This window comes from Brachycentrus maculatus, unplaced genomic scaffold, assembly GCF_059751285.1.
Source record: "Brachycentrus maculatus isolate JH-2025_06_01 unplaced genomic scaffold, ASM5975128v1 h1tg000050l, whole genome shotgun sequence".
NCBI classification, from domain to species: Eukaryota; Metazoa; Arthropoda; class Insecta; order Trichoptera; family Brachycentridae; genus Brachycentrus; species Brachycentrus maculatus.
In genome coordinates, this window is record NW_028280804.1 from 2,045,960 (window position 1) to 2,067,129 (window position 21,170).

The 21,170-nt window shown below is 31.7% G+C and overlaps 1 protein-coding gene across 1 annotated transcript; it reads left to right on the forward strand.

Annotated features, from left to right (window-relative positions):
• Positions 1 to 1,714: 1,714 nt before the first annotated feature.
• Positions 1,715 to 17,606, forward strand: Syt14 (Synaptotagmin 14). Its single transcript, XM_088277945.1, has 10 exons — positions 1,715 to 2,174; positions 9,049 to 9,219; positions 9,582 to 9,655; positions 10,418 to 10,639; positions 11,271 to 11,432; positions 11,516 to 11,624; positions 12,312 to 12,469; positions 13,438 to 13,578; positions 14,309 to 14,473; positions 16,491 to 17,606. The coding sequence occupies exons 1-10, from the start codon at positions 2,141 to 2,143 to the stop codon at positions 16,686 to 16,688; spliced, it is 1,434 nt and encodes a 477-aa protein (XP_088134071.1). The 5' UTR covers positions 1,715 to 2,140; the 3' UTR covers positions 16,689 to 17,606.
• Positions 17,607 to 21,170: the final 3,564 nt, after the last annotated feature.

Consider the following 21,170-nt stretch of genomic DNA (forward strand, 5'->3'; position numbering starts at 1 on the left):
ACTACTTTGCGCCTGAGACAATGAAAAATAGAAATATGTAGACTAATTAATCATTTATGGATAAATTTACTAATTCGCTAACTCCTTTCAAGAACGTCATAAATCAAAAAACTTGATTTTTCAGGAGATCGTTTTTAAAGTTTAAAAATATAATACAATGTATCAAAAACAAATATCAAGCCACTATTGAAGTTTTTACTGTGCTACAGATCTTTTTAGGTAAAACCTGAAGGTTTTTTCTCTATTTGAAAAATATTTAGTAAATTTAAAAAAAATAGTTAGACAATACCTTTTCTTCAAAATGCAAAAACAACACTTTCTGCCCTGTAGCGGGTAAATATTTAGTTAAAAATATACCGCTTTTGCTGGGATATAGTACATTTTCTGGGCATTCCGAAAACATGCACAACTGAAAATTGACGATTTTTGATTTATGACGTTCTTGAAAGGAGTGAGCGAATTATGCGCGGAGTTCACCTATGTTTCGAATGGCTAGTGAGTACAACTCATGTTTTAGCCAAGTTGACATTTTCAATTGCGGAAAATCTGTGTTGAAAATTCGAATGGTGAGCATATTGTCCTCTCAGGATGTTTAAAAACTATGCTTCTCTGCATTGTATGTATGTCCCTACTAGAATTAACATCACACACACACACACACATACATACACACACACACACACACACACACACACACACACACACGTACGCACGCACGCACGCACCCACACACACACACACACACACACACACACAAATGAATGAAATTAATACTGCTTAAATAATAATTATGTTTTTTTTTCTATATATTTTTTATGTACCATATAGGGGGTAAACCATGTATCGTTTCCAGGGCTTACGATCTGTCATAGGCAGGTTTAAATGATAAGTTAAGTGAAGTATAAATACAGTTTAATATTCGTCTTTGGACTCGTGATTACCACACTACTAGAATTTTTACTAGAAGTTTTATTTATGCTTTAATTTAATATCTTTCGCGTGCCACTTCTTCGACGACATTTATGGTTGAAATTAGTAAGTTTTAAAAATATTTTTCTTCATATTTGTTGATATATCAATAAAAATTATAACATAAAAAAACTCCTAAGTGAAGCAATAGTATAACAGAATTTGTAAACAAAAATTTGGACACACTCAAAATATTATGTTTAATAAAATAAAAATAAAAATAATTACTATTGTATTTTGGCGCCCGGTGTAGCCCTACCTACAGTGATTTTACCTCTAGTTGTTTTGTTGGCTTACTAAATATAAATCAGAGGTAAAATAAATATAAACACAAATAAAATAAAACAAAATAAATACGAATATGAATAAATCAGAGGTAAAATAAATATAAACACAAATAAAATAAAATAAAATAAATACGAATATGAATAAATCAGAGGTAAAATAAATATGAACGGACAGTATGTCATATCAATATTTCATTTAAATAATGTTCTGCGTTAAAAAATGATTAATAGCGAGAGAAAACATTAATTCAAAAGGACAAAAAATATTAATATGCGACAAAGGAATAATGATAATAGATCATATTTCACAAAAATATCGTTCTGCGCAAACTTTGCGTGTTTGTCGAAAATTAATAATTACAATAAAAGAAAATTCCTTGGAAGATGATTCATCAACTGAAATTTGTATTCATTCGGGACTGTTTTTCATTTTCGTAGGTACCGTATGTTTTCTACGTGATGGGAAAGTCCTCCCTTAGCGCGCAGGCGCTAACATCAACTCTCCCGTGTCGCGCGTCGCGTAATTCCTTCGGAAATATTGATAACATCACCCCTTGACTCAGTAACACTAACAACCCTCCAGTCGAGCGATTTTCTTACTTTTCTCCTCGAAACATCGTTAAACTCTTCATTGATTCATCCGAATTTAATAATTTAACACTGTTTGCTCTGTAAATCGATCGGTGTTCGTTTACATATGGACTTTGCCATTCCTCTGGGATTCATTCATTGTATTAGGTTGCTTTTGTGTTTGACGTGAACGTTTTTATCTCCCAGTTTGATTATGGTACTTCTATGAGGAAGCTTTCAAACTTTTGTAAGAGTAGAATTGCCTTGCTTAAAGATATCAAAAATACATCGACTATCGAAGGCTTCCAGCAATCATGGTGATATCAGGAGCAGAAAATTCCAGTAATGGTATGTTCTAGCTTTATTTCGTCTTTTCCATTATTTTTTTTAACACAAATATTTTCTTTCACCTTTAATTGCTTCTATCTTACGATTTCGCTATTATTTATGATAAAATAAAATACATGGAAAAACAGATAATGGTTTTAATTGAAAAGTGCTTGTGATTAAAAAATTCTTATCCATTTCAAACCATGTGTTACTTGTACAAAAACATGGATTTGTCCAATATTTAAAAATGCGCATTTCGCAAATTGCGCATAAAATATAATAATTTAAAAAATCATGAATTGTTTGTGTAAACTGTTGCTGTTACTAAAACATAATATTACTGTCATCCTTACCCAATGGCCCATAGGGAACTGCATCAAATTGATGCAATGGTAAGTTGATTGTTAATTATATGAAGGCAATTAAGTCGTACGCTTCAGGTATCAATCCAGGGTAATAAGTAAATAAATACAAGAGTGAAAAAACGCACTATTTATTTATACTCCCTCTGATAATCGAATCCGGGACTTCCAGTATGGCAGCCAAACGCAGTAACCATTATACTTTAAAGACAAACAAATATATTTTATTTTTTATTCCTTTATTTACGGCCTAGCCAATTTGTATTGTACACAATATTATATATTACATGTTGTATATTTTATGATAAAATAATATTGATAAAGATTAATATAAAAATATCTTTTAATAAACGAAAAGGTTTTAAAAATGGGAGTATTAAGGATAACGAAACTTAAATCGACACAATAAAATTCCATTAAATCGTCCATAATAAAAAAATAACCTTCCCATCCCTTAATTCCCACTTGAGGGTCATATAAATAAAGACAAATGTGTCCATTTGGTTCAATTATGGTTAAATCGTATCACCCATTTTTATTTTTTTTTGTTATTATTTAATTCATATTTAGTTTATATTTGTCCAAAATTCGTATTCACTTTCGTAGTGTTATGGTTAATGCCTTCGGCTTCCGTTTATAGTCTAATACATATTTTTGTAATTTTACCCTGGATCATTTTGAATTTTACCCTTTACGATCGAGTGGACATTGCGCCGACCTGATGCAGTTCCCTGTGTACCATTTGGCGCAATAAGGTTCAGAATATGAAAAAAAAGTTTATTATTATTTTACTGAAAAAAGTTGCCATCACGCCGCTTCCCCGCAGAAGTAGGCAGAGAGAATAGAACGCCACACCAATCTATCTCTGCAAACAATAATCGCCTTTTCCACATTCATACATCTTATACACAAACACCGATTTTTCCAACTCCTGACCTGACCGCTTTCAAGCATTTGAAATACTCGATTATGCCAAGATTTCCTTGGTCATCCTATCCTTCTATTACCAATCGCACTAGCCTCATAAATTGATTCTTGTAAATTAGCAATCTTCGCCTCTTCCACATTCATGCATCTCTTCATACATTCCCTCAAAGTTATTATTTAATTCATTATTTTACAGAATTATTCAAACAAAGCTTTATTGAAAATACACCGTGTGTGCCAAAAATTCCACCTTATTATAATAGACTTCGACGACAACAAAAGTACACTTCCGTGTTTTTCTTGTAAAATTTTCGTTCGATATTTACTTGATGCGCAAAAGACACATAATTCGAAGTCGTGGATTACAAATTTACGGATTATCGATCTATTCAGAGCGACTTTTGTGGTTAATTACAATTTATTGAACCTACGTACGGCGTACATATCGCTCACTCCTTTCAACAACGTCATATATAAAAAAAACTTGATTTTTCATGAGATCGTTTTTAAAGTTTAAGAATATAATAAAATGTATTAAAAATAAATATCAAGCGCACTTATTGAACTTTTTACCGTGCAACAGATCTTTCTAGGTAAAACCTGAATGTTTTTTATGCATTTGAAAAATATTTAGTATATTTAAAAAAATAATTAAACAATACTTTTCCTTAAAAATGCAAAAACAACAGTTTCTGCCCTGTAGCGGGTAAATATTTAGTTAAAAATATGCCACTTTTGCTGGGATATAGTACATTTTCTGGGCATCCCGAAAACACGCACAACTGAAAATTGATGATTTTTGATATATCGCCCATTCCTTTCAAGAACTTAAAAATATAATACAATGTGTTAAAAATAAATATCAAGCCACTCATTAAACTTTTTCATGTGCAACAGATCTTTTTAGGTAAAACCTGAAGGTTTTTTGTACATTCAAAAAATATTTAGTATATTCAAAAAAAGAATTAAATAATAACTTTTCTTCAAAATGCAAAAACAACACTTTCTGCCCTGTATCAGGTAAATATTAAGTCAAAAATATGCCTCTTTTGCTGGGATATAGTACATTTTCTGGGCGTTCCGAAAACATGCACAACTAAAAATTGACGATTTTTGATTTATGACGTTCTTGAAAGGAGTGAGCGATATGACGTTGTTGAAAGGAATGAGCGATATGTTATATACATGACATGTTCGTATCGTCCATCGCTCAGCCTTGACTGTCTGTCTTTGTTTTGTGACCTTCAAATCGACAGGTCATTGTATCAACTTCCCGGCGAAGGAACAAACGAAAGGCTATTCATTATTTATTCATAACGGAGGGTATTATAAAACTTACTGATATTAAATTGAATACTAACATCGCTAAAGCTACTATCGTTTCGGTTGAAAGCTTTGAAGCTTTTCTAAAAGTTACATTACATGTTATTTTATTTTATTTTATTTGATTTATTTACGGTTCACAAACAATGAAAAACATATTACAATAAACGAAATGCAGTGCAATACAAATAGTTTTGATGTTTTTCATCAATTAGATGAGAACACAACAAGCTTACAGAAACAATAAAGGTGCAGGTTAAACACATATATAAAAAATATAAATTTGGTTGTAAAAAAAGGGTAATAACAATTAAAAGTAATGAAGTAAGAAAAATAAAAATAAAAATTAGAAGTAAAAATTAAAAGTGAAATTAAACTACTATCATTACTAAAATAAATATTTACTTAAAATTATTTATTTTATTTTAAATTTTATATATTATTCAGAAGATGTACTACAAAGCTACGTGATGTGGCTTGTTTTATGTTTTTTGTCTTTTCTTTTGTGTTTTATTTTTAAATTATTATTTTATTATTATTGACCTTTTCACAGTCGGCTTCTATAGCAAAGTAGCCAAAGTAGCACGTAAGCGAAATGTGTGCTGTAGCAGCCGACGTGCTGTAAGTAATTTGATTATCAGAATAACACAAAAACGGTATTTGTACCATTACAGTAACAAATATTTCACATTTGTAATTTAATATAAGAACCCGGAAAAGGGACGGGATGTAGGAATATGGGAAAATGGAAAGATCAAAGCTCAAGTCCAAGAAAAACTATGTGAAAATAGGGAGGGACATACCACGATATGAATATAAATAAAATTGTTATTTCACTTTAATTTTAATAAAAGGTGACCCTTGGTTGGTACCATTAAATGGTGCATAATACATTTCATTGGATTTATTGTTAACTATTTGTTTATCACTTGATTTGTTAATCACTTGATTGTTAATTATTGTCTATTAAGGTGATCTAATATTTTCAAATATGTAAACACAATATTTTCAAATATATTTATTTCGCCATAAAGTACTTACTTTAGAATGACACTTTCGTTAAAACACGATTTAAATGATAAGTAAAATCAGCATTAAAAACAATTACTCCAATTTTTATCCGTCTCAGTGGTAAGCGCGTTACGTTACCGTACTGAAGGTTACTGGTTCGATACCGAGGGAGGAAGATGGGGGTCAATATAAATTTATAAATATGTTTTGTTGATTTTTTGCCAATGTGAATTTAATATTACCCTGGATTGGTACCTGGAGCGCAGGGTTGATCAACTTTCCTTCATGTAAGTAACGATCTAGAAAAACTTCTTCAATATGATGCAGTGCCCTATGCACCAGTGGGTGTGAATAAGGGTTGGAAGACAAAATAAATTTCAACTTTTACAAACAATTCAAGGGATATTGATTAAAATAATATGAGAAATTTACAAATGAGAAATGAAATGAAAATGAAACTTTGATATAAAAACATATTTTCTTCATTTGAATTCATACAAATGGGATGTTATAAATTTCTGTTCACGGTCATATTTTTCACCGATCTTTTAGGCATGTAATTGATCATTTTATAATAGTCATTAGTCACTTATCAATAATCAATAATCGATAATCGATAATCGTACATTCGTTTGATTCGTTCTACCATAATAGCAAATAATGAGTAAACATAATCGTCAATATTTACTGTTATTACTTGATTAAACGCTAACTTAATAATTTTGTTCGGTCGGTATTATAATATTTTTAATGCACAAGACTTACTTCATTGCGATTACTTCATAGATTAAAGATTTCTCGAAGTGATAGAAATAAAATGGATTTTTTTTTGTATTGTAGCTGAAATATTTGTTTTACTTTATTTTAAGCTTTTAAGAAATTTAAAGATTATTTAAATTAGTGTATTTCAATTATATATTAGGAAACACCTAAAATCTATTTTAAAAAATGTAAACTTCTTTTTTTTATTTAATATATTTATTTAATATTCTTGTTTCCTTCTAACCCTTATCCGCACCCAATGGTGCATAGAGCACTGCATCGTATTGACGCAGTATTATCTTGATTGTAACTTACACTAAGGCAAGGTGATCACTTTTGGGCTTCAGGGACCAATCCAGGGAAATATTAAATAAGTATTACAGTGTACAATCACTCATATTTATTAAACATGGTTACATTTTTTTTTTCAAATTTAATTAATTTTCTAGACCTTTCTACTTTTATCATGTCTTAAAACTTACTAATTACGCTGTTCCTCTCTAAAAAAGAGACTAAGCTCTTGTGCTTGGAGAGGGACTTACACTCATTGTTTATCGTTTATACTTATGAATGATATAATATTTTTTTTCATTTGCATTATTTATTTTATGTGTGTTATTTTCTTCAATTAGCACGCATAAAAGGCAATTAATTTATTTTTTAGAATTTTAATATTTTTTTTTCTCGCATCAAAATAAAATATGGAACAAAGGCAAAACAAAGACAAAACAAAGGAATGGGCGACTGATAAAGAGTTAATTTTATAAAAATTGAAAAAAGTTAATATTCTTAATTTTTCTCTCTTTTTTGTGTGTTAAAGAGGTTAAAATGGTTAAAAACAATTAAAAATGTATTAAAAAAGAACTCCACCGACAAAACACACGAGGTGGCTTGATGGGTCTCTGCAATTTTTAAACAAAATATGTGATTTAAATAAATACTTATATACAATTTATATTAATAAAAAAATAAAAAAATCAGGCCAGACACCTACATTAAAATATTTTAATGTTTTTGGTACCTACATACTTCGATTTCCCCTCAGCCCTCTTACCAAGCTACTTTCACCAATTGGTTTTTATTGTAATATTTAAATCTCTTTATAACGATTTGAATTTCGACTTGACCCACCTTTTGTTTGTTTAAAGTGTACTAAAGTACCGTTATTAAATGCAAATTTTGCGGTTTATGCGAGATGCGTGATAGAAAGCGGTATTAAAATGCGCAAAAATATTATGGAGTATACATAACGTACATTAATCGGAGATACCAAAACCAATACAGAATGGATATTATTTGTGCTAATATGATATTGCATGTATATGAGCTCAGAGTTAAAGGTTTTCTTTTTGGTATTTAATTTTTGGTTAGGCCAACTGGTACAGTTTTGACATTCGTTTCGATGCGTCAGTAAATATCATCAATAATGTCTGTGATGTCTCAACGACAGATCTTTTGATGTGCTGTGAGATTTCCGCATTGCGCCTGAAAAAGCTGCGGTCCTTAATAAAACGCCCTTTTGGTAAAATTGACTTTTAACCCTCTTATGGGCGCATTACCAAGTGAGATTTAACACACGTGTCTAATAGATATAAACCTTTTTCATGCTGTTTTAATACGTATCGGAAATATTGTATTAAATAAAGTAGCTTTTCATGAAATAATCACCCTAATCGATTTTATTTTATAAATACTCTCTATGTTCCACATATTAAACATGAATTACATTGAGTTTTAATAATTAAACATAGTCAATTAAAACAAAGTTGAAAACATATAAATAGATATAGCATGATGCTATAATATTCTCCACATTCTCTATAATTGTGAAGCACTCGCTCGCAAACGAAGTCACATCCTTGGAGGACCTCTACTGGACTCCGAGAAGCTGAAGCTCCTACCACCAAGACAGGTCGTGAGTTACAAGACTCACGTAGGTCTTGGGAGTGAGCTGTAATACAGAGGGAGGTCACAATAGACCTAATATGGTCGCGGTGACTTAAGGGATGCAAGATCCCTTGATCTCAAAAAATGATGCTATACAATAATATACAATGTACAAAAATATAATATATAATGTTTGGGTGTGATGTTTGGCAAATATATTGCCGATCTGGAGGCTAATATTTACAGGATATAAATAAATAGGTACTCGCCATATACTTGGCTCTAACTGTCAATATATTTGTCCGCCTCCGTGGTGTAATGGTCAGCGTGTTAAGCTACCGTGCTGGTGGTCCCGGGTTCGATTCCCAGGGGGGGTGAAAATAAATATTAGTGATTTTACACTGTAATATTTATTTAATATTACCCTGGACTGGTTCCTGAAGCGCAAGAGTGATCACCTTGCCTTCATGCAAGTAATGATCAAGATAACACTGCGTCAATTCGATGCGGTGCCCTATGCACCATTGGGTGCGAATAAGGGTTATAAGTAAGTAAGTAAGTCAATATATTTATATATTAATAATACATGAAATTATACGTGTTGTTTTCCTTTTTTTCAGTGGATTTCACCTCTTACCTGAGCTTAGTACTGGCCTTTGCAGGGGTGATATTATTTGCATTTCTTTTCATCCACCGGAAGCATTTCCTGCGAGGAGCTCCCGCGTCAGCAATATGCGATGAAGTTTTACATTCAACTAAAATACAGCCAACTAGCAGGCCGAGAGGAATAGGTAAAAAAAACACGAGTATTGACATAAATAAACACAATATTTAGCTTATTATTTTTTGACATCTCATCAAAGATGAAGAAGAATATGGAAGTCTGGGCATTTACGGGGCTTACGACCGTCATAGGCTGGTTTGAGTGATCACTTTACACACGTGTAACATTCACCAATTCTACCCATTATTGACAACCACACTACTCAAATTCTTGGAAGTTCTATATATTTGAACCAATTTAGAAACCTTGTTCATGAATCACTAGAACTTCACTAGAGACATCTATTGGTGAGATGTAAAGAACACACTCAAAATGTTGTAAATATTTAGCTTATTATAAAGATGTTTATAAAATCAATTTCCATTTTAGACCGAGCCTTCTCCTTTGAAGCTCCAGGAACGATCGAGGAAGCTGACGATGATCATTTGCTATTTTGCTCCCAGGTTAATATTATCAAATCTTACCCACACTTTCAACTTGAGAAACTTCTCATTATTTAGTACAGTATTTAAAAAATATAATTTTGTCAAATTTAAAAAACTTTATATACAGAAAAGAAATATGTACATTGGCGGGCTTATTGCTAAGAAGCAATGTCTTCCAACCAACCAAAAACAAACAAATGATTTTGATCAAAACCTTTATAAATATATATATATATATATATATATATATATATATATATATATATATATATATATATATATATATATATATATATATATATATATATATATATATATATATATATATATATATATATGTATATATATATAAATATAGCTGTTTGAAATCAGAGGGTAGATAGTACTTGACCATTTAAAAAATCATAAAAACACAAAAATATATTTCAGTACTAGTTATAACTTATGATATTTTTCTTATCATATTGAAATTATCATATTTTTCAGTGCAAGTTATAACTTTTCATATACTTAAATGTCAGTACAAAAATGTAAAAAAATAACGATGAAATAAATAAAAACGCTACAATGCGACAAACGACGTTATGTTGCAGCCCAATTCCCTGTAGAGTTTCACCGTCGTCGATCGGTGCGACAAGGTGACAACAGCGCCTCCCGACTCTTCATGCACGCACAACGCTGAATTTCTGCTCTTAGAAGAGATTTGTTTCTCGATGCGTCTGCTCTGGTTACAATTGGTCTCGCACAAAGTACAATGCGCCAATTGGCCTTGTGTTGCAGCCAAACTCCCTGCAGAGCTTCACCGACATCGAGCGCGGCGACAAGGCGGCGCCGGCGCGCCCCGACTCGTCGTGCACGCACAACTCGCTGGAGTCCTCGCTGCGGGAGACGTGGATAGACCCCGTGAAGGTCATCTCCCCGGAGCACAGCGCGCGCATCCAGGCCTACCACCAGCTGGCGCTCAACCAGAGCAGCGCCGACAGTGATGCCACCAATCAGGATGTAAATTATACATACCTTTTCATATTCTAAATATTATTGATATTCAAGGCATTTACTTTTATATTTTTTTACAAATATGTTAGTAATATTAGTAAATAACCGAGATTTTTATGTCTACCGGTTTCGAGACGTACCTATCTCTTCGTCAGGACAATCACTACCACAGCATGCAAACCATACTACCCATCACTACCATAGCACTATTCACATACTTAAAACTAAGTCTGTCCAGTCTGATGATGTCGGTAACGACGAAACCCGGTCGCTGGTCAAATAAAAAAGTGGAAAAGCTAAAAATATTGGTTTTAATCTAATAATAAATTACTTAAAACTACACAAAATGTTCTTCGGGTCGACCAAAAATCGCACGTGTTAAACATTTTGTGTAGTTTTAAGTATGTAAATAGTGCTATGGTAGTAACGGGTACTATTGTTTGCATGCTGTGGTAGTGATTGTCCTGACGAAGAGACGGGTACTTCTCGAAACCGGTAGACATAAAAATCTAGGTGAGTGGTTAAATACTAATATAATAAACATTTTTGTGACAAAATAAATAAATATATACAAAATATGTTTAAAATTAAGTTGGAATGTTATATGAAATATATTTTGCATTGTTTTGTTTTTCAGTGCATTGTCGTCTTGTCCCATGAGACTCTCGCTTCTCCGGGAAGCTGTGGAACTCTGGAAATAGCATTCCTCTACGATGCACCCATGAGGAAGATGACCGTCCACGTTCTGCAAGCGCGGGAGATGCCGCTCAAGGTTTCGGGGCAGCCGACTCACACACAGGTCTGCTTCTGGAGTTCCTCGAGGATTATCGATTAATTCGTCACTGAAAATACTAAGCCATACTATTTCGTAATTCATTTCAGGTTCGACTTTTGATGTTACCAAGTAAAAAACAGAAACATAAGACGAAGATTCGCATGGGAGAGAATCCACAGTTTATGGAAAGTTTCTTGCTTCATCGTGTAAACCCAGGTAAGAACTTAAATTGACGACATTGCGAAAAGAGAGCTAGCTCCAATAATTTTTCTTTACTTTTATTTTTTATTGATATTAACAGTAAAAGGAACTTTTAACGTAAAAATAGTAAGTTAATCAAATTTCATTCATGCTTATCATTAATTGTATTTTTTGGATCTTATTTTCTAAATTTACTAAGTGTACCCGGCCACACGTTGCTGTGGTTCAATCGGGTTAAATGGAGAACATAGAAAAAATGAAGTACACTTTTCTAATGCCTTGAATTTGGCAAAAAATTATATTACTAAAATAATGTGAAAATTATGTTAAAAAAAGCACCCGAAATCATTAAAAAAGTGACAACAGCTGTCAAGAAACAATCGGTGAATAATAAGGAGATTTAAGATTTTAAAAAGTAAATGAACATTGACATTTTCTATATTATTTTTTGAACAAGTATTTGGACATACTCAAAATGTTGTAATTTTACATTTCATTTATGCAGATGATTTGCAAATAAAGAGATTATCAGGTATGTTTAAAAATACTACGTTGCTTTGCTCCTTATTTTTAATTTCTCATATTTATTTTACTTATCACAGAAACAAAAATTTAACTTCGAGCTTTTCATTAAGCTTTTTTAAGACGTTGTATTAAAATGGTAAAAAATCTTCTTCCCTACTTACTGTTATTTTTTTACAGAGGAAGTGAACAGTATGGGGGTAAGATTCAGGGTTTACGGTTGCGAGAGGATGCGCCGGCAGCGCCTGATTGGTGAATCGGTTGTCCAGTTTTCAACCCTTCGCCTGGAGCTAGAGAACTCCATGTGGTTGACTCTGCAGCCGAGGTCTCATATTCAAGTAAGAAGAATATACATAAATATAAGAATATGTATGTGAATAAAATACCTACAGATTTTATTAAATACATATAGTACCGACTCTCAATATTGTGACAGTCGGTAAAGCAGATCGCGTAAATCTACCGCCAGACGTCGCGCATGCGTCGCACTGAAAAAACAAAAGACCTCAGATAAAAATATATAGTGTTTGGTGAACTGTCATTTTATATGAAATTTATAAAAAAAATATTTTTGAATAAACTTTAATTGTCGTTTCTTTAATTACAAAGCAACACATTGTTTATTTTATTATTATGCACCCACCTATTTACAAATAAAAATATTACCACGTTAAATATATAAAAATAGCTGATAGGTCTCGAAAAACCGAACTATGAACTAATTTACGAATCTTGTAATTATTTTTAATTTTTAATGGGTTGTGTATGATTCGAGGGTTGAATACAATATCGGTATTTAGGGGATGGGGTTAAGGTCATTCAAAGACATTGGAAGCGAGAGCTCCTGAAAGTTATTGAAAATCTTAAATGCAGCTCAAATTTTTCCCTAGAACGACGAAAATTCTATAAAAACAGTCCTTTTGACTTGAAAATGAGTTTACTCTTTACGTTTAAAGTTACTGAGTAATTCACGAGTGATACTTCTAGGTTAAAACACTCGCTTTTTCGTTAAAAGCATGGGTTTAAATATTTCAAAGCTTCAAAGTTGGCAATGTATTTGCTTAATTGTATTATTTATCTTATGAGTTTATATCGGAAATGAGTTAACTTATTTTCGAGGAATAAACTATCTCACCAAATACTTAATAATTAAACAAAAGTTTAAACCTTTAAGGGGTCCCTAAGAACGTGCCAAGGAGCCAAAAACAGTGAAAACCCATGTCTGAATCCTTCTTTAGAACTTATTAAAAGAAAATATGTACATATTTATGAAAAAAAGTAGTTAATCTTGAACTATTTTGTGCAGTTGAGCGGATCCTCGTGTGACCTCACAAGCCTGGGCAGGTCCGACAGTGTGAGCTCATGTTCCAGCATGCAACACGGCGGAGTGGCCGAGATGTTACTCGGCCTGGCGTACAATGGTACCACGGGTCGCCTTGCAGTTGAAGTGAGTCAATATTTTACTAATTTTTTCCTTCATAATTGTATGGAATTGTAAAAACCATGTGCATGTAGTATAGAGTCATTTAAATTGAATGTAGTGTACTTTTCAAAAATATTGTAACTTGATTTCCAAACAATCATTAAAAAAATTACTTCATTGCATTTATTGCATTTAAGTTTTGCCCTAAAATTTCTTGGTGGAACTGCATTGTATAAAATAAAACAACTTTACTGTTTTTTTCTCCATTTCTATTTATTTGACCAGACACTGGATTTCGTCGTCACCGACATCATCGATACTGATGATGTAGGTTATGACAAAATACGATCACTTGTCAAATTAAGTAAAAGTAGAAAAATATATTTAGTCGTTGTTTTATTATATTCTTTTATTGAAAAAAAGTGTTTTTACTGTCTTATGAAAGCTTCAAGACTTGAAATTTTTCGATTTTCGGAATTGTGAAAAATTTGTTAAAATATTTTCACTTTTGTAAAAATTACCCCGAGGGTGGTTCACGTATTTTAAGGATAATAATGTTTTATTATTTATATTACCTTTCTTCTTCTTCTGTTAGTGTCATGTCAGGTCCCTCTGACGTCGACCATCACTTGAGAGTAATTATCTTTACTCTGGGCAGCTTTTTATTTTTTTATTACCTTTGGTAATAAAACAAATATGTAAAATATTTTACAACTAATATAAATTGTAATATGGTAATATTGTTTTATTTAAGGTAATCAAGGGAAGCCATTTCCGCAAGTTGTCCATAAATAAGGCACCGGATACATACGTGAAGCTTTGTATGGTGAGCAGTCTAGGGCAGGAGATGGCGAGATCCAAGACCACCACGAGGAGAGGACAGCCCAATCCACTTTACAAGGAACTCTTTCTCTTTCAGGTAATTAATATGTATAGTATATTAACAAAAATCATCTTAAAATTAAATTATTTACATTTCAATTACTGTAATATGATAGTAGAGTGTTTTTAGGGTTTAAATTAGATTACGCATAATTTGAGACCATATAACCGTGATTCTCATTTAGTTTTGAGACTATATAACCGTGATTCTCATTTAGTTTTTTCTGCTTACTAATTCAAGAAAGACTTTAAACTCGCGTACTCCTTATTGCGGGAATGATAAATAAAAAAGATTATATAATTTATATTTGAAGCTACAACATTTTGAGTGTGTCCAAATACTTGTTCACAAAATCTGGATTATCTCCACTTATAGGAGTTATTTTCATATTATTTTTTGACATCTCATCAAAGATGAAGAAGAATATGGAAGTCTGGGCATTTACGGGGCTTACGACCGTCATAGGCTGGTTTAAGTGATCACTTTACACACGTGTAACATTCACCAATTCTACCCATTATTGACAACCACACTACTCAAATTCTTGGAAGTTCTATATATATGAACCAATTTAGAAACCTTGTTCTTTACATCTCACCAATAGATGTGTCTAGTGAAGTTCTAGTGATTCATGAACAAGGTTTCTAAATTGGTTCATATATATAGAACTTCCAAGAATTTGAGTAGTGTGGTTGTCAATAATGGGTAGAATTGGTGAATGTTACACGGGTGTAAAGTGATCACTTAAACCAGCCTATGACGGTCGTAAGCCCCGTAAATGCCCAGACTTCCATATTCTTCTTCATTTTTGATGAGATGTCAAAAAATAACCACTAACTTTGTGATTTTCCATTTTATAATTAAAATGTAACTTTGTTTTAAAATCACTATAAATTTTTAGTGATTTTAAAACAAAGTTACATTTTAATTATAAAAAAGATTGTATTTAAAACTATTTATTACCATTTTCTATACACTTCTACTATCATTTTTAAGACTATACACCAAATATGCTATAAATTCTTGTACATAATAGCCAACGAGAATTTTCTTAGGCAAGTAATTAAAACATATATTAAAAATTTAAAAAAAAAACATTTATTACCATCAAAATACATATTACTGATTACATTACCTTTGTCAAGATTTTCCCGCGCATACCTCTTGATGCAACTTCTAATACCCCTGGGTCTACACGTACCACTATTTGAGAAACACTGATGTTTAATAAAATAATTTAAAATGTAATATTCAAATAGAGTTTTTAAGTGGTAAGTATTACACAAAGTGAACGATGAACGATACGGACAGTGTAATTATACGTCGATAACTTTATTTTTTAAATAAAAAGACCATGTAAATTGTATTAATTCAGTTTAGAGGAGAAAAAAAGCTTAAATGGTGGAACGGTTTAGAAAACGAGGTCATATTAATTGTATTATTGTTTTTACCTGGAAATATCAAAAATTAAATTAAAAGGAGTTATTGTAACAATATATGCATTTGGTGAATGTGTTATTAAGGATGACCTTCATTCCGCGATTTTCCCCATCTCGTATCATTACGGAAAATGTCGATTTATTTAAATTAAAAAATGTACTTTATAAAATTAAACAACTTTTTTTTGACCACATTTTGTTGGGTAAAGTGTAACACCAGTGGTACACTTTATCCAACCGGTTTCGACAAGAACCTTGTCATCATCAGGGTTTATGTACTAAATTCTAAAACATTGAAAAACTCATAATTGATTACCCTTCCCTTACCAAAACTTATGGAGTGCGTGGAAGTTTTTGGTGAGGGAAGGGTAATTAATTATGAGTATTTCAATGTTTTAGAATTTAGTATATAAACCCTGATGATGACAGGGTTCTTGTCGAAACCGGTTGTATAAAGTGTACCAATAAAAATGTGGTTAAAACAAAGTTTATAAAATGTACCACCATAAAGTACCTGCGAAAAACATTCAAGAAATAAAAAATATACGATTAAAATTAATTTGAAATTGTCGAAATACTTATTTATATGAAGGAATATTTACTGTTGATTTCAGGTAGCTCTGTTCCAACTGAGCGAGGTGACCCTGATGGTGTCCGTGTGGTGGAGACGCAGCGTGAAGAAGAACGAAATGGTGGGCTGGTTCTCCCTGGGCCTCAACTCCTCGGGGCCCGAGGAGGCCGCCCACTGGAGGGACATGCGCGAGGCCAAGGGCGAGCAGGTGCAACGCTGGCACGTCCTCATAGACTCCTGATTCACGTAACAGATGGGTGTGGCCTTGACTCGGGTTACAGCCAGTCTCTGCGCGAAAATCTTTTGTGGTCTTTTGCTATTCCCATCTTGATGCTTGAAAGGTGAAGCTTTCTTTTGGTTGACCCTGTCTTCGTCTCTCGCGATGGAACGGGCCGGGTGATGCGCACTCGGGAATGTCGCGGAGGAACCCAATGGACCAGCCCGTGTCTCGCAGTCGGCTCCGGAGAGCGGCGAGTAGGGCCCGCTCTGCCCGCCGACGCGTGCCGCCAGCAAATTGAGCTATTTGATCAGATTTTTTAAATATTCAAACGTCTGACGAATATTATCGTGTGTTTTTGAGCTGTACAAACACGGAGTTGTTATTTGAAACGCACCGTTTCTTCGGAAACAATTTTTTTGACTGATTTCAAAAAGTATGAAGGAAAATTTATCTTTAAAATGTTTCTCATCCATTTCGGCTAATTTTCTCCTACAAAAACGATTGCCATAGATGTCCGATTTTAGTCAGGATCGTGAGAAGATAAATAGCATTTTCTGATAATATACTTAGTTACGATTACATTTTAGAATATACTAATAAAAATTAAATGGCGGTTGATTGCCTATTTACCATTTTTGCATGCTAGATTTTTGTATTTAAAATTAAGATTAAAGTAACTTTTATCCAATCCATATTTCCATTTTTATACAGACATTTTTACGCCTATGAATCTATCATAAAACCTTCCAGATAATTATCATAAAATATAATACTTGACTTTCGAAGAGTTGCGAACAGTCGAGTAGAAAAAGTTCTTTCAATAGACGAAGAAAATATTTGTAACAATGTCAAATCAAAAGGCCAACGTGATGTTAAAGAATGTTAGTTACACAATAACTTATCTTCAAAACTAGATCATAAGTCTTTACGTGTTTCCAATTTGTACTTTTTGATAGGTAAAAAAAATAAGTATTAGATATCTAGGTTTTGTTGTTTCTCTTTTAAAAGTCTTATTCAACGCACACACTAAGAAAATATAAAATATTACATAAAACAATCTATTTTGATGCAATTTATAGTTAATTAAGATCAGTTGGTGAAACACTTGCACAAATTTTTAAAACATGTTATTATAAATTATTGTATAATACTTCACAGCTTCTATGGTGCGTTATTCTCAGAATTTTAGATCTTTAAATGTAAGAAGAAAAAATCCTTAGATATAATGTAATTACAAACCATATAATGGAGATAATATCTATATCTAATAAAAACGTAATTTTAAAAAGCTAAATCTCTTGACAGTATATAAAAATACGCTATATCTACCATTTAAATAAAAAACTAATGAAATTATCATAATTTTTGTAGTAGGTATTCAAAACGAATATTTAAAAATGCTTTAGATTTAAAAATGTTGTTATAATATTGCATTATATGTAAAAACACATATATGCCAAATACGAATCACAACCAAAAGTTCATAGATTTAGTGCTAAAAGATTTGACAGAAATTTTGAACTTTTTGAGTTGAATTTATTTCGAGAGATTTTTATATTTATTGACTTAGTTTTGACATACAATATCAAAATTAAAACCTAGTCTTGAAGTCTTTGCATTGAAGTGTTTATGTATTCTCGTTTTTCAAGTTTTAAACGAAATACGCACTAAAAGATTTTTATGCTTAAAGTAGAGGTAGATACTCGTAAGTCTTGATTTTTTTTGAAATGGGGTAATGTTAATGGGGCTATAGATTACATAAACCTGGTTGATATTATTATACCTTAAAATGTAAAATTTTTACCTTTAATCTGTGACTCTAAAAAATAAAGTTAAATGTTGTAAATTGTATAAACATTTTTTAATTTACTACTTGAATATCTTCATATTTAAAAAAAATGTACGTTAGGTGACTGGCGTCTTTATAGTGATAGACGAAGTTCTGTGCTATTAAAAAAAATTAAATTTTGTTGACAATTCTGCAGGACTTGAAGAGTGAAAATGCCATATTTAAAAAAAAATCTAATAAATGTGTAAAAATAAATCGCTTGATACATTTGTCTGAATTTGTATATGAATTGCCGGGAGCTTTTTGATCGTCCTATATTTTAAAGATATTTCTATAGCCCCGTGTTTGGGCGTCGATTTAAAGTGAGAAGAGTACAACATCACTGTTTGGATCCGTTTGATAAAATTAAAAACAAATATCTTTGCCAAAAATAAATAAAATTTAAATTTAAAACAATTATTTTTAAACCTTGTTATACATACATATATTAATGATAGCATTTATGAGAGATTATATCTGATATACATGAAATTATGGTGTTGAAATCAAATTTGGTATTGAAATGCAGGTGCGCATGAATTATGTATGTATGTACCGTATTTATATACTAAAAGTACGTATTATGTAATGTATTATTTGCCGTTATACTCGTATAATATATGTACTAGTATATTACATACTTCAAAATGTGTGTTTAAAAACAAAAATATAATAAAAGATGTATGAAAACATACTCGTATGTGCAGAATTGAACTTTTGTTCTTTGCACTGAAAATATATGGTGCCAAGGTCATATAAAATATATTTGTTTTCTATCATACTTCCATCTTTTAAAAAAAAATATATTAAGGTGTCCCAAAGTTTATCATGCATATTATATATTTTCTATTAAAAGCGAGGCCAATCCACATTAAACAAAAACTAACTACATAGAAGGGAGTGGGAGATTTTTTTTCGGGAATTTTGGGAGCTATTATTTCCTGGTAGCGTGGAGAGATAATCTGTGGCTAGTTATTTAATTGGTGTCAGGATTTTTTGAACGCGAAGCCTTGTGCTATCGTAATTTTTGCGTACTTACAGGGAAGGCCTTGTTGATAAATCAAATATTTCAATATTTCATTCGAACGTATTACAACGCCATGCAAGCATTGATGTACCTTTTTTATTTTAGATGTGTTGTTCTTTGCTTGTCTTGTTGCAACATTAATAAATGCATTTTTAGGGAATACAAAATACATATTGCACATAGTTAGTTAGTGATAAGAAAGGCAGAATAAAATATAAAATAAAAATTGACAGGAGCCGTGACGTAGTTGGATAAACGCTTGACTTCGAAATATATAAAATACCTAGATGAGGTTTGGATTTATTTTAGGACACTCTTTATTTACTAGATTTTAAATCATCCATGCTTTTATATATCTTTATATGTCACGTGTTAAGATTATTACAAAGTTGCAAAATAAATCACCATAATGTTATTTTTTTCTATTTCCTACCACGAGTAGAGAGGATGTGATTTCATTATTTCGAGACACAAAAAGTTACACAGATGTCGGTTTTTATTGTAACCTATTGGCACGAATAAAGGAGTATGATTTATAAGAACACTTGATCGGTATCTTAGCTTAAGCTCATTTGAAATCGATTTTCAGCATTTTATAATCGTATTACTCATTTCGGTCCATTTTTGGTCACTAAAAATTGGTTTAATTGCCTTGTACAACTTCTATTTACTTTTTATCCACCTTTTGTTATCCAATCTTTATAATATGTATTCAATAATACATCACTCAATGAGTTCGTAGGATGAATGTTAAAATTTCTTAATTTGGTATCGTTTTTTCTCAAATTCTACCTTCAAAGCACTAATAATGCCATAAAATATACCCTATTAATGGTTCTTCCTTTCTCAAGGTAATCGATCGATAAAATACTGCCCGTATCTCAAAATTCAAAGGCTTAACGTTACGAGATAATATTTGCGTTTTTTGTTGCTTTGGGTGCCTTTCGTCCGTTGCTGCTCACCCAGCTATCTGCCGATTCGACACTCTCGTATCATAGTGACGGATCCATGTTTCGTCCATTGTCACAAAACGCATGGAAAATCATTTTTATTGCACTGAAACGGCTAATTTTTTTACTCAAATATTCATATTGGAGTAAATAAAAACCTGGACTGGTACTTGAAGCGCAAGACTTACTTTTTCTTTCATGTAATTAATCAAGATAACACTGCGCCGGTAAGATGCAATGCCCTATGCACCATTTATTGCGGATAATAGTTGGAAGAAGTTCTTCGTCCTTTCTCATACCTTCAACGAACAAGATATTACAGATGACAATTTAATTTAGTTTTAATAGCCTGAAGTAGGTGAATACGTAAATATAAAATTGTGTTTGAAAAATAAGCACTGCTTTTCAAAATTATTATTCTTTTAGATATTATTTTATTTAAAAAAAATTGCCGCTTAATTATAGATTAATGTAAATGTGTATTATTGGTTAACAAATTAAAAATAAATGTTTGAAAAATTTATGTATGAAACAATTTTTTTCTCAAAGTTGTCAAACGATTATTCTGCGATTTTGTATGTATTTAGGTGCTTTGACACAAATAAAACGTTGGTTGAAATAAAATGTATGTTTTATTTATTTCAGAAAATCCACTAACCCACTTAATCCACTAAAATCCACTGAAATTATAAATGGAC

What these genes read in the sequence shown, in the direction of transcription:
- Syt14 (XM_088277945.1), top strand. Translation starts at nt 2,141, where the DNA reads ATGGTGATATCAGGAGCAGAAAATTCCAGTAATG. An exon ending in AGCCGAGGTCTCATATTCAA is followed by an intron (nt 12,470 to 13,437) that starts GTAAGAAGAATA and finishes TATTTTGTGCAG; the next exon opens with TTGAGCGGATCCTCGTGTGA. An exon ending in AGGAACTCTTTCTCTTTCAG is followed by an intron (nt 14,474 to 16,490) that starts GTAATTAATATG and finishes TGTTGATTTCAG; the next exon opens with GTAGCTCTGTTCCAACTGAG.